The sequence below is a fragment of the Hyperoodon ampullatus genome (assembly GCF_949752795.1).
Source record: "Hyperoodon ampullatus genome assembly, chromosome: 4".
NCBI lineage: Eukaryota > Metazoa > Chordata > Mammalia > Artiodactyla > Ziphiidae > Hyperoodon > Hyperoodon ampullatus.
Window position 1 is genome coordinate 133,578,102 of NC_136917.1, and position 17,852 is coordinate 133,595,953.

Genomic DNA, 17,852 nt, shown 5'->3' on the forward strand with positions numbered 1-17,852 from the left:
TGTCTTCATTTATTTAGCTTTTCTTTGATTAGAGTTTTGTAGTTTTCCTCATATAGATCTTGTACATATTTTGTTAGATTTATACCTAAGTTTTTCATTTTTGAGGTACTTATATAAATGGTATTGTGCTTTTAATTTTAAATTCCAATTGCTTATTGCTAGTATATAAGAAAGCAGTTGACTTTTGTATATTAATCTTATATCTTTCTGTAATCACTCATTAGTTCCAGGAGTTTTTTGTTGATTCTTTGGGTATTGCTTTTTTTTTTTTAATATAGCACATTATGTTAGCTTCAGGTGTGCAATGTAATGATATATTTGTATATATTGCAAAATGATCACCACAATAAGTTTAGTTTACAACTGTCACCAGATATATTTACAGAATTTTTTTCTTGTGTTGAGAACTTTTAAGATCTACTTTTTAAGCAACTTTCAAAGATGCCATACATGCTGTACATTAAATTCTCATGACATTTATTTTGTAACTGGAAGTTTGTACTTGATTTTTTTTTGAACCTTTATCAGCAGTGCTTGAGTATGTATTTCTAGTAACCTTGTAGTTCTGCCCACAACTGCAGGTTTTCATAGTTAACGTTGCAACTATGAGTAACACTCTGGCTTCTTGGTATAGCATTGTGAAGCTCTCATTCTTTTATTAGAAGCCATGTGGTTGTAGGACCACAACTTACCTGGGTGGGCTCATTTCCTGTTGATCATGTCATTCTCAGTTTGATTACAAGCCAAGTGGTTGGAAAGATGAAAAGACAGTGGCTTGTGGTTTAGTCTTAGTGGGGTCATTTGATGAGAAGTAAAACTGAGCACAATATATAACCTTGAATTCAGATAGTCATGGGTAACACTAGCCAAAAGTAACTCTGTGTGCTCTGGTACAGAAACAGTGAGAGAAAGAGCCAAAGTCAATGACTCAACAGTCTTATTGACAAAGACTCAGAGTAGGGCTTAGGTCTATTAGATAATTGTTGATGTTATAGATACATGAATATGTGAACATTACTTTGGTTTTAAAATCTTAAGTGACAGAATAAATATTCAAAGCATGATGTAGTGTCTCTGTGTGCTCCCCACAAAAATCTGTCATTACATTTAGGCCTGGTATTCATGTGCTTTTTATTAGAAAATGTCATTGAATATTTTTTTAAAAATTGTTTAAATTAATACTGAAGTCTTTTTCTTCCTTTCCTCCCCCTGCAACTTATAATTCAATTTTATCATGATGACCACTTTGTTTTTCACCCCCTTATCTCTTAATACCTGCAAGGATAAAGATTTTGTTTTCAGGATTATAGTGTAGAACTGTTCATTTCTTGTAGGCTGCAGTGATGGAGTCAGAGATGAATACTTCCACATTCAAAGGTTCAGTGATATAAACTATTCCATACTCCAACCAGAGGTGAAGATTCATCTCACCGCTCTTCGAAATGACTATTGTAAGTTATTGCTTAGATCAAGAATTGAAAAGTTGAAATGACAAAATGTATTCTGTGCTCTGGCATAAACTTGAAATTTTATTCTGGAAGAACCAGATGGCCTTGTGCCTCATGCTTAAATGGTGTACCATCCAAATATGGCTAATATTGTGGTTTTTTCATTGTGGAATTTTCATGTTCAGGAATGGATATTGTTGGTCTTGGTGAGGCACAAGAACTACACATTACGTTTTACTGTATTAGAATGAAGTGTATACTACTAAACGTAAAATAGATAGCTAGTGGGAAGTAGCCGCATAGCACAGGGAGATCAGCTAGGTGGTTTGTGACCACCTAGAGGGGTGGGATAGGGAGGGTGGGAGGGAGGGAGATGCAAGAGGGAAGAGATATGGGAATATATGTATATGTATAACTGATTCACTTTGTTATAAAGCAGAAACTAACACGCCATTGTAAAGCAATTATACTCCAGTAAAGATGTTAAAAAGAAGAATGAAGTGTATAAATCGTGGCCTATTCTTATTCTTATATTTTATTTATTTATTTATTTATTTACACTCACAACTTTTATTTTTTATTTAAAAAATTTTTATTGGAGTATAGTTGATTTACAATGTTGTGTTAGTTTCAGGTGTACAGCAAAGTGAATCTGTTATACATATACATATATCCACTCTTTTTGCTTATATTTTAAACATGGATAAATCTTATCAAACAACCACATCGGTTCTTTGTCTCCAGCTTCTTCTTATGTCACTAGCTTGTGATCTAGTTGGGAAGATGGGACTAACCTACATTGACCTGCTACCAACATGCCAGTGTAGAGTATAAATAATAAATTGTGGGGTTTAAGGAGTTATAAGGACTATAAGTAGTTTGCTGATCTTTGGATTTGTTCAGAAAGGCTCTGTGGAGACATTCAAACTTGAAATGGATCTTAAAAGATGGGTAGGACTTGGAGGAGTGGAAGAGAGAAGGTAGAGCATCTTCAGTGGTGTGAGCAGCATGAACAAAGGCAGGATGTTGGTAATTCATGGTAATTAATGGCAATGAAGAGGATACACTGGGGACTGGTGAATAGGAGGTGGATGCAGATTATGGAGATATTTCAAATCCTGATGTAGATTTTTAGATTTGTCGTGGGAATTCTCAACTAGGAGAAATATCAAAGGAAAATTCATGGCAGAGTATGCAGAGTGCATTTAGCAGGAGAGCTACCAAAATGTAAGGGACTGTTTTCTCTCCATGAGGAAAACTATATGGGAAGAGGGACAAGTTTAAGATTATTCCACGTTTTGAAGCAGGGGAAGGATGGTGTCACTGAGAAGACAAGTTAGCAGGAGAAGTCGTGTGAGGAGGGAAGATTATTCTTGCAATATTACACTTGAGGAGACAGTGAGATATACAAGAGTTTCTGGCAGGTTATTAGAAATGAGATTTGTAGTTGAAAGAGGGGAAAGGCTAGAGTGTAGGTCAGATGAGTATGATTGAAGCTGAGAGCCCTGGTGAGCTCTCCTGGTGAGAGAGAAAGGAGCAGAGGGAAGAGGTCTGCTTCTGGGGAGCATTCACAAAGAGGAATGAGCAGGAAAAAGCAAAATCATTAAAGGGAACAGTTCTCCTACCATTCTCCTCCTATACCTTCTTCTCTAAGAGAATTTATTTCCATGACTAATGAAAATTGAAGAATTCATTTCAAGAGATGTTTAAAAAGCACAACACTCATATTAAAAAAAAAAGCAAACAGAGCTTCCCTGGTGGCGCAGTGGTTGAGAGTCAGCCTGCCGATGCAGGGGACACGGGTTCGTGCCCCGGTCCGGGAAGATCCCACATGCCGTGGAGTGGCTGGGCCCATGAGCCATGGCCGCTGAGCCTGTGTGTCCGGAGCCTGGGCTCCGCAACGGGAGAGGCCACAACAGTGAGAGTCCCGCATACCGCAAAAAAAAAAAAAAAGAAAAAGCAAACAAAAACCTTTTGTCCCTACTTCCCCTTCAGGCCATAACCCCTTTTGTCTCCTCCCTTTGACAGCAAAACTTGTCAAAAGATGTCTATATTCACAATTTCTTATTTCTCTCCCCATTGTCTTTGAATCCGCTTTAGTCAGTTCTTAAATCTCACCATTCCTTTGAAACTGCTCTTCCAAACATCACCCGAAACTCTTCATTGCTAAATCCAGCAGTCACTTCTTGGAGTTCATTTACTTAACTCTATCAGCCACATTGGAGCCAGTTGGTCACTCCCTCCTGCTTGATATCCCACTGTCTTGGTTTGCCTCCTAGCTTTCTGTTCACTCTTTCTTAGTCATTTTTTGCTGGTTTCTCTTTCTCTTCTATCTCTCTGCCTCCTAAATTTTGGAATGCACCAAGTCTCATTCCTTGGATGTCTTTTCTTTTTGACTTCTATTCTATTTAAGTTGATCTATTGGCTTTCTGGCTATATCTCCTTAGTTGTAGCTCTAGGGATTGCAATGCAATCTAAACTTTCTCAGTCTTCTTAGAATTACTGTTGCATATTTCACACAATATGTAAAAATCTTGCAGTCACATGTGTCTCCCCAGCCCCCAACTTTTTTGGGAGAGTTACTTCAGTTGTCTATGTTTTAAATCTGCATGCATTGAAAACTCCACCACCGTTAAGTTTTACTTTAAAAAGGCATACGTAATTGTATTTTAAATATTTTAAGAGAGAAAAAATTGTCCTTTATATTTACCCGAATATTTACCAATTACAACATTCTCCTTCATTCCTGAAGATCCAAATTTCCCTCTTATATAATTTCCTTTCAGTCAAAAGCTTCTGTTAGTGTTTCTTGCAGACCAGGTCCGTTGGTAAAGACTTCTTTTACCCTTATCATGATATTTTTGCTTGATGTAGAATTCCGGGTTGTCAGATGTATTTTTTCAGCACTTTAAAGATGTTCCACTGACTTCTGGCCTCTATGGTTTCTGGTGAGAACTCATTTGAAACCTTGCTCTCTTGCTTCCAAGACCTGACTCCAGTTACACATATGTTAGATCTGTGGATATTATCCCAAAAATCCCTGAGGTTCTGTCCATTTCTTTAAAATTTTTTTCCCTCCATGTTCTTTATTTTATTTATTTAATTTATTTTTTAACGTTTTTATTGGAGTATAGCTGCTTTACAATGGTGTGTTAGTTTCTGCTTTATAACAAAGTGAATCAGCTATACATATACATATATCCCCATATCTTTTCCCTCTTGTGTCTCCCTCCCTCCCACCCTCCCTATCCCACCCTTCTAGCTGGTCACAAAGCACCAAGCTGATCTCCCTGTGCTATGCGACTGCTTCCCACTAGCTAATGATTTTACATTTCCTCCATGTTCTTTAGATTGGATAATTTGAGTTTTCCCTGCACTTACACGATTTGGGGTTAGGCTGAGATATGTGTGGGTTTATACACTCACAATTAGAGGATGCCTTTCTGTGGCTCCCCTCCCATCTTTCCCAGGCTTTCTCCTCACATTTTGGCCACTTCAGGCTCCTTTCTCTGGTTTCTTTGACTAGCAACATGGTGGGCTTTCTATCAGAGTTTGAGCTGCTGGTGTTACTCCATGATCAGGACCCACACTCAGGGTAAAGCCATGTGAAGAAAAAAATGGAAAACTCACCCCTGGGAAGGTTGCTTCTCCAAGTTTTCACTCCCTTACTTGGTTTACCTGCTTTTGCTTATTTTCCAGAGTTCTCAGGTATTTGTTTTTTGAATTTTGTTCAGAGTTTGTAGTTTGCATCAGTGGGAAGGATGAGTTATAGGGGATTAGACTGCTCTAGTGAAACTGGTGTGCTTCAGAGTTTTGTACTGATATGTGTCAATCAGGATAGGAGTTTCTGTCTTATAAGAAATAAGATAGGGTACAGTTTAGTATGTGATCATACAAATATGGTTTCTCTGAGCAGTCATATGATTTTTATAGAGTAAGATAGAGAATGCTACTAAGAACTTCTAGATATCATAAATATGCCAGAGATCACCTCTTCTAGATATACTCTAATTGGGTTGCCTTTTGATTAGCAATGATGGTGTCATCTCCCATATGTATATTCTGGGTCCGACGATGTCTCCATAAGAATTACATGCTTCTAAATTTTAATGATCTGTTAGATGAAATCCATTTATATTTATAATGGTAGATGAAACTGCCATGTTTTCTAAATGCCTCTAAATAAGTATATAAGAGCATAAATGGTAAATGTTATTGCTTATTACACTGTATCTTGATACAAGATTCTATTCCAGCTTTCATTTTTGAACTTCTCATGGTCTGCTTGCAACCATGATTCTGTTTTCCAGCTGACCATAGGGAAGTTATCAATCTTTCTCCTCTACCTATAAATAAAGTTATTTGAAAATATTTTTATTTGGCTGTGTAATCACCCTAATTTGAAATGCTTTTCTTATAGATCTGAATATCCTAGACTGGAATTTGAAAAATCTTGTTGCTATAGCCCTTGGATCTTCTGTATACATCTGGAATGGGGATAATCACAATAGGATTGAAAATATAGACTTAAGTGTCACTTGTAACTATATATCTTCTGTGTCCTGGACAAAAGAGGGAACCTGCCTGGCAGTTGGCACCAGCGAGGGAGAAGTGCAAGTACTGGACAACTTTTTCTTTCTCATAATGTGTTCTGTATAGTTGCTAGATAACTAAGATTGACTTTTAATAACAGCTTATTATAAAATAAAGAAACTATAGTAGATGTGGTACTTGAAGCTATGGGGAATAAGAGGATATACCATTTTGGGTCTCTTCTGAATGGTGTTTAATGAGGATGTAGGGATACTCTGCTTAGTTTTTTCACACAAGCTTTCTTTCTGTCACATTTCCTTTCTCCCCCCCGTTCTTTCTCTCAGACTAAAGTTGGACTTATGAGATCCCCAGTTTTAGGACTTTGGAGAGAAGAAAACAACCTTCCAGTCTTCCTTTCTCACCTTAAGCCATGATCAGGAGTAGAGTTACTTAAAATGAGTGAATTTTTTTTCTAATAGTCTCTCTGAAATGGGAGCTTACCAAGTTTCCATCAATCTATCTAATTTCTCTTGTACCATTATTGTTATTGTTGTTATTAGCAATAGTGTAAACAATATTGCTCAGGTGTTCAATGACGTTGGAGGGCCACAGATGGCTCTACTGTTTTCTCATCTCTGTAATGATACTGGATACTATGAGGGTTATGTCATGATTTCTTCTTATGCCAAAGTTCTCATTCCTAATATGAGTCAGAATATCATTTATAACTGGCAGAAAAGGAGTCTCTTAGCAGTAAATAGAATTCCTGACTTTACAAAGTGTCTAGGCACTCAAATTTTATTTGTTGATAACTATAGGTGAATTTCCAGGTTTGGAATTCCCACAGTTTGAAGGAACTAGAAGTGTCATAGTGATTCTCAACCCTTTGCAGCCCATTGACTTCACCTGGAGAACTTTAAAATAAATGCCATATCCCCAGGCTCTTACTCCCACCATTAAATCAGAATGGCTAGCACCCATAGCCTGCTCCCTCAATGATCCTAATATGCAGACAGCATTGAAAACTGCTGACTAGGGTTAGAGGTGCTGAACTTTCACTTAGCATAAGGATTGGCTATATCAACACTAGTTGGCTATCAGGCCTTTGAGAAGACCGTGGGTTGTGAAAATGCTACATAACCGTGCTTGTTCATTTTTTTCAGTTATGGGATGTGGTCACTAAAAAGCGACTGAGAAATATGCTTGGTCATTTGTCAGTAGTTGGGGCTCTAAGCTGGAATAACTACATCCTTAGCAGGTGAGCAGTGTCTTACTGGAACCAATTATATTTACATCACCAATTGACTATGGGTGCTGAGTGAACAGAACTACAATATTTAAAACCAAAACCAAAGTAAAACAAAGCAGACATTATTAGTAACAGTTATGATCCTACCTGTCAGGTATTCAGACCTGGTGCTATAAGCGGTCCAGTGGCCACGTGTACCATGGTGGCTCTGTGCCTAAAGCATGTACTCATACTGAGATGTGATGTTCAGGATTCATTAGATTGTTCAGATAAAATGTAAAACTCTGTTTAAGCGAAAAGTTTCTCTGTACCAAGTAATACCTACTAGAGAGTTATTTTGTTGAAATGGGTATTTATTGATATCAGTATCACTAATTTGGAATATGTTAAGCTTTCTGGGGGCACATTTCCAATTCACAGACCCACAGAGGTTAGAGCTGGAAGGAACCTCATAGATTAACCAGTTCAGTGATTCTCAGACTTGACAGTTTGTCAGAATCCCTGGAGGGCTCCTCAAAACCCAGATTGCTGCTCTCATTCTGGGAATTTCTGATTCAGTAGGTCTGGGGTGTTCTGATAATACGCATTTCTAATTTCCCAAGTGATGCTGACACTTTATCACTTTTGAGAACTACTGAGTTAGTCATCTAACTGCTTTTTTTTTGCGGTACGTGGGCCCTCTCACTGTTGTGGCCTCTCCCATTGCGGAGCACAGGCTCCGGATGAGCAGGTTCAGCGGCCATGGCTCACGGGCCCAGCTGCTCCGCGGCATGTGGGATCTTCCCGGACTGGGGCACGAACCCGTGTCCCCTGCATTGGCAGGCGGACTCTCAACCATTGCGCCACCAGGGAAGCCCTAACTGCTTCTTTTTGACCAGGAAAGTTAAGCGACTTGTCCCTGTGAGCCTACATAATTGGTCTAAATACATATTTAATAATAGTCATTCATCTTCATACTGTATTTCTTAAAGTAGATTTAAATTTAAATAAAATTTGAAGCCTTTTACAATTCCTTAAGTAGCACAGATGTAAATTTGAGATTTTAATACCTTGTGATTATATGCCAGACTTAAAACTACTTAAGCAAATTGCCCTTATATTGGCCTAAATATTTACCCTGTGAAGTTGTTGTAGTCAGGTCAATTCTATACTCGAGTTCCTTTTACAATCTATTTACATTGCTTAAGTTTAGTTTCATTATCCATGAAGAACATGAACAAATACTTTCTTATAATCATAGCAGCTAACATTTTAGAATACACTGTGCCAGGCAATGTGCTAACTCTTTAGGAGTGTAATTGCGTTTTAATCCCTGCAATGACATTATAAAGTGGTTTATATCCCCCCACCCTCTTTTTCTGAGGAGTAAACTGAGACACCAGCCTGAGGTCACATGGTTAACATAAGGGGAAGAGTCAGGCTTCGAACCAGGTGGTCTGGCCACAGAGTCCATACTGTTCATCAAAATGCTATCAGGGCTATGCCTAAGTAGTTTTTAAAAATCTGATACTGCACTTTGAGAAACTCAGAAATAATTGTAGGCAGTTATTTACTTTCTCCTTGGAGAAAACTAGTCCAGAAAGAGTTCATTATCTTTGTGTGATAGGACCTTTATCATCATTTGGATCCAAATCACTGAGAGTGGAGACATTATCCAGTGATTTTTAATCATATTGCACTTTGCTGGGACATTCAGATAGTTTTATATTCTTTTTAGATATCAGTAGCATGAGCAAACTAATAATAGATCTGTAGATTAATAGAAAAAGGAAATAATACATTTTTATGTCTAACACATATATCATACACATATGCCATTTCGTTGAGATAATATGAAATATTCTGAATTCCAGAAAAGTAACATTTCCTGGGTTCAGTACATAAACTACTATCTGGGAAAATATGATAATCTTCTAAATTTATTTTTTCCATGCCTGCATTAAAGCCATTAAAGTTAAAGCCATTAACTTTAAAGCATCATATTAAAGCCATTAGAGTTATCTATCAAAAGATATCTTTTAAATATCCAGTTTTGAAACTCTGCCAGGCAAATCTATTTCACTTGTGGGAAGAATCACCCAGGCAGAATACTCCATCCTTATTAACTCAAGAAATGTCTGTGTTTTGAATCTGTCCTAAGGGGTCTTTCAGGGGTTTGAACAATACTTTCTTTCATGTTATGCTTATGCAGCATTAGGGCTCAAGTTTTCTGTCCTAAACCTGCCCCTTTACCTCTGGGCAGTGGGTCGAGACTGGGCCGTGTTTATCATCACGATGTTCGGGTAGCCCAGCACCATGTTGGAACTCTTCACCACAAGCAAGCTGTGTGTGCCCTGAAGTGGTCGCCGGGTGGCAGGCTGCTTTCCAGTGGCTGTAGTGACGGACTGCTGACTATATGGCCCCATGATCCAGGTGTGAATGCACAGGGTCACCCGCTAAACGTCATACCCCAACCTACAGCAGTCAAGGTAATAAATCCAACAGTTTTGAAAGGTGTGCTTGGGCTGGAGGTTAGTTAAGCATGGGGCATCTGGTGTAAAGTTAGTTAAAGTATAGTTTTGCTGAAGTGACAAGACAAAAGATCTGCAGAGAGCTGCTTCCTGGAAAGAGCTGCTTACATTCTTAGATGTCTTATCAGAAATACATTGAATTGAACTAAGAGTTTCTGGAAACCTGGGCAAGCCAAGCCTTGTGGCAGCTACTACCTGGGGAATCATAAGAACAGTCACTAGTGTAAATACTTTCATACTCACCACCGACTAGCCAACTAGTATAGCAGGAGCAGCAGCAGACTCAGAGGTTGACGTCTACGTGATTTCTCTCATGATGGAGATTCTAGTTTTGCCAAAACAGCTTGTTTATAGTAAAAGCTAATTGGAAGTAGGGTATTGAAGAAAATGATTGCTAATAAACATAAAGATACTCTCTAAAAAACATAAAAATATTCTATGATGAAACTGGGGTCCATGGGCTCAGGAGAATTTCTCAGCCTCTTCAAATTGTATGCAAAATTTTGTGTTTACTGAAAAAGCGCTCTTATCCAGCCCCGTCAGTGGTGTAGCTGAATGGTTATTTAAAAAAGAATACTAAGGTAGGTAACCATAAGATATGATACGTATATATTGCAAATATTTTATTTCAACTGAAAATTAAATTGTACATTTATTCATAATACAAGGTCAAGGTCTTTACTTTGAAGGTAGGTTGACCGATTAGAGTTCTTCATTGCCTTTCTTGTATGAACTACAACCATATTTCATTGTTTAAGTTTTCTATTTATGGTATTTATTCTGGTTATCTATTGCTATGTAACAAATTACCCTAAATCCTAGTGGCTTAACACGACAATTATTTTATTATCTTTTATGGTTTCTGGGGGTCAGACTTTGGGAAGGGCTCTTCTCAGCAGTTCTGGCTCAGGGTCTCTCATGGGGTTGTAGTCAGACAGTGACTGAAGCTAAAAGTGCTGGGAGCTGGCACAGCTGTTGGCTGGCTAGTCATCTTTCCCTCTTCATGTGGTCTCAGAGCTTCTCCACATTGGGTCAGTTTGGGCTTCCTCACAACATGGCAGTCTTAAGAGAGTTGGACTTTGTGGCTCAGGGCAACAGGGCCAGTGCTTCAGAGAACAAGGTGAAAGCGGCATCACCTTTTATAACTAATTCCACAAGTCACGCAGTGACACTGTTGGTGCATTCTATTGTTTGTAAGCCAGTCACAAGCCCTCCCAGATTCAAAGGGAGGAGAATGAGACTCTACATATTGATGGAGGATGTTGGTAAAGGGTATGTGGGATGGGAGATTAATTTTTAACTCCAATTAAGCTTAAACTCAGGATGAGATTAATGTACTCATTTGATGCTGGTGTTATAAAAAGTTACAACTATTTGGAAACCTATATCAGCACTTCTGAAACTTGGAATTTACCTAAAAAAATAATATATCAGAAACAAAAGACATATGCCAGAATGTATTTATCATAGTATTCTTTTTTTAATTTTTATTTATTTTTTATACAGAAGTTTCTTATTAGTTATCAATTTTATACACATCAGTGTATACATGTCAATCCCAATCTCCCAATTCATCACACCACCACCCCAACCCCCCACTTTCCCCCCTTGGTGTCCATACGTTTGTTCTCTACATCTGTGTCTCTATTTCTGCCCTGCAAACTGGTTCATCTGTACCATTTTTCTAGGTTCCGCATATATGTGTTAATATATGATATTTGTTTTTCTCTTTCTGACTTACTTCACTCTGTATGACAGTCTCTAGATCCATCCACGTCTCTACAAATGATCCAGTTTCGTTCCTTTTTATGGCTGAGTAATATTCCATTCTATATATGTACCACATCTTCTTTATCCATTCATCTGTCGATGGGCATTTAGGTTGTTTCCATGACCTGGCTATTGTAAATAGTGCTGCAATGAACATTGGAGTTCATGTGTCTTTTAGAATTATGGTTTTCTCTGGGTATATGCCCAGTAGTGGGATTGCTGGGTCGTATGGTAGTTCTTTTTTTAGTTTTTTAAGGAACGTCCATACTGTTCTCCATAGTGGCTGTATCAATTTACATTCCCACCAACAGTGCAAGAGGGTTCCCTTTCCTCCACACCCTGTCCAGCATTTGTTGTCTGTAGATTTTCTGATGATGGCTATTCTGACTGGTGTGAGGTGATACCTCATCGTAGTTTTGATTTGCATTTCTCTAATGATTAGTGATGTTGAGCAGCTTTTCATGTGCTTCTTGCCCATCTGTATGTCTTCTTTGGAAAAATGTCTATTTAGGTCTTCTGCCCATTTTGGGATTGGGTTGTTTGTTTTTTAAATATTGAGCTGCATGAGCATTTTGTATATTTTGGAGGTTAATCCTTTGTCCATTGATTCATTTGCAAATATTTTCTCCCATTCTGAGGGCTGTCTTTTCATCTTGTTTGTAGTTTCCTTTGCTTTTCAAAAGCTTTTAAGTTTCATTAGGTCCCATTTGTTTATTTTTGTTTTTATTTCCATTACTCTAGGACATGGATCAAAAAAGATCTTTCTGTAATTTATGTCAAAGAGTGTTCTTCCTATGTTTTCCTCTAAGAGTTTTATAGTGTCCAGTCTTACATTTAGGCCTCTAATCCATTTTGAGTTTATTTTTGTGTATGGGGTTAGGGGGTGTTCTAATTTCATTCCTTTACATGTAGCTGTCCAGTTTTCCCAGCACCACTTATTGAAGAGGCTGTCTTTTCTCCATTGTGTATCCTTGCCAACTTTGTCATAGCTTAGTTGACCATAGGTGCGTGGGTTTATCTCTGGGCTTTCTATCCTGTTCCATTTATCTATATATCTGTTTTTGTGCCAGTACCATATTGTCTTGATTACTGTAGCTTTGTAGTATAGTCTGAAATGAGGGAGTCTGATATCTCCAGCTCCGTTTTTTTCCCTCAAGACTGCTTTGGCAATTCGGGGTCTTTTGTGCCTCCATACAAATTTTTTTTTTCCATACAAATTTTAAGATTTTTTGGTTCTAGTTCTGTAAAAAATGCCACTGGTAATTTCATAGGGATTGCATTGAATCTGTAGATTGCTTTGGGTAGTATAGTCATTTTCACAATATTGATTCTTCCAATCCAGGAGCATGGTATATCTCTCCATCTGTTTGTATCATCTTTAATTTCTTTCATCAGTGTCTTATAGTTTTCTGCATACAGGTCTTTGGTCTCCTTAGGTAGGTTTATTCCCAGTTATTTTCTTCTTTTTGTTGCAATGGTAAATGGGAGTGTTTCCTTAATTTCTCTTTCAGATATTTCATCATTAGTGTATAGGAATGCCAGAGATTTCTGTGCATTAATTTTGTATCCTGCTACTTTACCAAATTCATTGATTAGCTCTAGTCATTTTCTGGTAGCATCTTTAGGATTCTCTATGTATAGTATCATGTCATCTGCAAACAGTGACAGATTTACTTCTTCTTTTCTGATTTGTATTCCTTTTATTTCTTTTTCTTCTCTGATTGCCGTGGCTAGGACTTCCAAAACTATGCTGAATGATAGTGGCAAGAGTGGATGACCTTGTCTTGTTCCTGATCTTAGAGGAAATGCTTTCAGTTTTTCACCATTGAGAATGATGTTTGCTGTGGGTTTGTCATATATGGCCTTTATTATGTTGAGGTAGGTTCCCTCTGTGCCCAGTTTCTGGAGAGTTTTTATCATAAATGGGTGTTGAATTTTGTCAAAAGCTTTTTATGCATCTATTGAGATGAGCATATGGTTTTTATTCTTCGGTTTTTTAATATGGTGTACCACATTGATTGATTTGCATATATTGAAGAATCCTTGCATCCCTGGGATAAATCCCACTTGATCATGGTGTATGATCCTTTTAATGTGTTGTTGGATTCTGTTTGCTAGTATTTTACTGAGGATTTTTGAATCTATACTCATCAGTGATATTGGTCTGTAATTTTCTTTTTTTGTAGTATTTTTGTCTGGTTTTGGTATCAGGGTGATGGTGGCCTCATAGAATGAGTTTGGGAGTGTTCCTTCCTCTGCAATTTTTTGGAAGAGTTTGCGAAGGATGGGTGTTAGTTCTTCTCTAAATGTTTGATAGAATTCACCTGTGAAGCCATCTGGTCCTGGACTTTTGTTTGTTGGAAGGTTTTTAATCACAGTTTCAATTTCATTACTTGTGATTGGTCTGTTTATATTTTCTGTTTCTTCCTGGTTCAGTCTTGGAAGGCTATACCTTTCTGGGAATTTGTCCATTTCTTCCAGGTTGTCCATTTTATTGGCATAGTGTTGCTTGTAGTAGTCTCTTATGATGCTTTGTATTTCTGTGGTGTCCATTGTAACTTCTCCTTTTTCATTTCTAATTTTTGTGATTTGAGTCCTCTCCCTCTTTTTCTTGATGAGTCTGGCTAAAGGTTTATCAATTTTGTTTATCTTCTCAAAGAACCGTCTTTTAGTTTTATTGATCTTTGCTATTGTTTTCTTTGTTTCTATTTCATTTATTTCTGCTCTGATCTTTATGATTTCTTTCCTTCTACTAACTTTGGGTTTTGTTTGTTCTTCTTACTGTAGTTCCTTTAGGTGTAAGGTTAGATTGTTTATTTGAGATTTTTCTTGTTTCTTGAGGTGTACTTGTATTGCTATAAACTTCTCTCTTATAACAGTTTTTGCTGCATCCCATAGGTTTTGGATTGTCGTATTTTCATTGTAATTTGTCTCTAGGTATTTTTTGATTTCCTCTTTGTTCTTCAGTGATCTTTTGCTTATTTAGCAATGTATAGTTTAGCTTTCATGTGTTTGTGTTTTTTACGTTTTTTCCCCTGAATTGATTTCTAGTCTCATAGCATTGTGGTTGGAAAAGATGCTTGATATGATTTCAATTTTCTTAAATTTACTGAGGCTTAATTTGTGACTCAAGATGTGATCTATGCTGGAGAATGTTCTGTGTGCACTTGAGAAGAAAGTGTAATCTGCTCTTTTTGGATGGAACATCCTATAAATATGAATTAAATCTATCTGGTCTATTGTGTCATTTAAAGCTTGTGTTTCCTTATTAATTTTCTGTCTGGGTGATCTGTCCATTGGTGTAAGTGAGGTGTTAAAGTCCCCCACTATTATTGTGTTACTGTCGATTTCCTCTTTTATAGATGTTAGCAATTGCCTTATGTATTGAGGTGCTCCTATGTTGGGTGCATATATATCTATAATTGTTATATTTTCTTCTTGGATTGATCCCTTCATCATTATGTAGTGTCCTTCCTTTTCTCTTGTAACATTCTTTATTTTAACGTCTATTTTATTTGTTATGAGTATTGCTACTCCAGCTTTCTTTTGATTTCCATTTGCATGGAATATCTTCTTCCATCCCCTCACTTTCAGTCTGTATGTGCTCCTAGGTCTGAAGTGGGTCTCTTGTAGACAGCATATATATGGGTGTTGTTTTTGTACCCATTCAGCAAGCCTGTACCTTTTGGTTGGAGCATTTAATCCATTCACGTTTAAGGTAATTATTGATATGTATGTTCCTATTACCATTTTCTTAATTGTTATGTGTTTGTTTTTGTAGGTCCTTTTCTTCTCTTGTGTTTCCCACTTAGAGAAGTTCCTTTAGCATTTGTTGTAGAGCTGGTTTGGTGGTGCTGAATTCTCTTAGCTTTTGCTTGTTCGTAAAGCTTTTGATTTCTCTGTCAAATATGAATGAGTTCCTTCATGGGTAGAGTAATCTTGGTTGTAGGTTATTCACTTTCAACACTTTAAATGTATCATGCCATGTGCCACTCCCTTCTGACTTGTAGAGTTTCTACTGATAAATCAGCTGTTAACCTTATGGGAGTTCCCTTGTATGTTATTTGTCATTTTTCCCTTGCTGCTTTCAATAATTTTTCTTTGTCTTTAAGTTTTGCCAGTTTGATTACTATGTGTCTCAGCATGTTTCTCCTTGGATTTATCCTGTACGGGACTCTCTGTGCTTCCTGGACTTGGGTGGATATTTCCTTTCCCATGTTAGGGAATTTTCGACTATAATCTCTTCAAATATTTTCTTGGGTCTTTCTCTCTCTCTTCTCTTTCTGTGACCCCTATAATGCGAATGTTGTTGTGTTTAATGTTGTCCCAGAGATCTCTTAGGCTGTCTTCATTTCTTTTCATTCTTTTCTCTGTATTCTGTTCCACAGCAGTGAATACCACCATTCTGTCTTCCAGGTCACTTATAGTTTCTTCTGTCTCAGTTATTCTGCTATTGATTCCTTGTAGTGTATTTTTCATTTCAGTTATTGTATTGTTCATCTCTGTTTGTTTGTTCTTTAATTCTTATAGGTGTTTGTTCTTTAATTCTTCTGGGTTTTTGTTAAACATTTCTTGAATCTTCTCGATCTTTGCCTCCATTCTTTTTCCGAGGTCCTGAATCATCTTCACTGTCATTATTCTGAAAATTTTTTTCTGGTTGCCTATCTCCACTTCATTTAGTTGTTTTTCTGGGGTTTTATCTTGTTCCTTCATCTGGTACATAATCCTCTGCCTTTTCATGTTGTCTATCTTTCTGTGAATGTGGTTTTGTTCCACAAGCTGCATAATTGTAGTTTTTCTTGCTTCTGCTGTCTGCCTTCTGTTGGATGAGGCTATCTAAGTGGCTTGTGCAAGCTTCCTGATGGGAGGGACTGGTGGTGGGTAGAGCTGGGTGTTGCTCTGGTGGGCAGAGCTCAGTAAAACTTTAATCCGCTTGTCTGCTGATGGGTGGGGCTGGGTTCCCTCCCTGATGGTTGTTTGGCCTGAGGCAACCCAACACTGGAGCCTACCTGGCTCTTTGGTGGGGCTAATGGCGGACTCTGGGAGGGCTCATGCCAAGGAGTACTTCCCAGAACTTCTGCTGCCAGTGTCCCTGTCCCCATGGTGAGCCACAGCCACCCCCTGCCTCTACAGGAGAACCTCTAACACTCGCAGGTAGGTCTGGTTCAATCTCCTATGGGGTCCCTGCTCCTTCCCCTGGGTCCTGATGTGCACACTACTTAGTGTGTGCCCTCCAAGAGTGGAGTCTCTGTGTCCCCCAGTCCTGTCAAAGTCCTGCAATCAAATCCCACTAGCCTTCAAAGTCGGATTCTCCAGGAATTCCTCCTCCCGTTGCCAGACTCGCAGGTTCAGAAGCCTGACGTGGGGCTCAGAACCTTCACTCCAGTGGGTTGACTTCTGTGGTATAGGTGTTCTGCAGTTTGTGAGTCACCGCCCCCCCCCCAGCAGCTATGGGATTTGATTTTACTGTGATTGTGCCCCTCGTACCATCTCATTGTGGTTTCTCCTTTGTCTTTGGATGTGGGGTATATTTTTGGTGAGTTCCAGTGTCTTCCTATCAATGATTGTTCATCAGTTAGTTGTGATTCCAGTGCTCTCGCAAGAGGGAGTGAGTGCACATCCTTCTACTCCGGCATCTTGAACCCTATTAAAGTATTCTTTATAAAAACAAACAACAAAAACACAGTACCCCCAAATCCACTTCTTTCCAAAAAACTCAACCCAAGCCAATGCAAACCAAACCAAAATAAGATAAAAAATCAACCTGAGTCCAGCATTAGAACAAACATTAATTAGAGTATAATAACATGATGGAATATTGTGGGATTACTAAAAATGATAACTATGAAAAATACGTTAAACTTGGAAAGCCGTATAATAAATGAAAACAACAGAAAAATAAAATAGTATATACATCATGCTTAGTACTTTATAAAATACTTTTACATATAGAAGATAATATGTAAAAATGAGAATAGTTGCCAGGATGATTGATAAGGATATACAGGTAAATATAACTGAAATATTTGTTAAAATGTTTTTTAAAGTTACTGTTACTAATCATTTCAGTTATCAATATAAATTTATAATATTAAATTCTGTTTCTCAGAATTAACAATAACAATTTATAACTAAAGAAAAGGCAATTTTACTTTCTAAAATGTAATAAGATTTGAAATACATGAGATTTTCTTGTGTTGTGAGCAAGCATGTATAGCTCTCCATTTTTTTCTAGTCCCTCTCTGACCTAGAACCTAAGGACGCAGGTAGACAAACCAGAGGAAGACTGTATTTTATAACCAGATGCTAGGGGCACATGTCAACTCTTCCAGCAGCACATTT

At 37.8% G+C, this 17,852-nt stretch overlaps 1 protein-coding gene across 3 annotated transcripts in view; it reads left to right on the forward strand.

Annotated features, from left to right (window-relative positions):
• CDC20B (cell division cycle 20B) overlaps positions 1-17,852 on the forward strand; it is a gene marked incomplete at both ends in the record, with an annotated part of 71,761 nt that overhangs the window by 37,430 nt on the left and 16,479 nt on the right. For all 3 annotated transcript variants that reach the window (XM_079702897.1, XM_079702898.1, XM_079702899.1), the window contains 4 exons: positions 1,335-1,451; positions 5,869-6,065; positions 7,145-7,239; positions 9,473-9,698. In XM_079702897.1, coding sequence (XP_079559023.1) covers positions 1,335-1,451; positions 5,869-6,065; positions 7,145-7,239; positions 9,473-9,698 — 635 coding nt within the window. The remainder of the gene's footprint in view (positions 1-1,334; positions 1,452-5,868; positions 6,066-7,144; positions 7,240-9,472; positions 9,699-17,852) is intronic.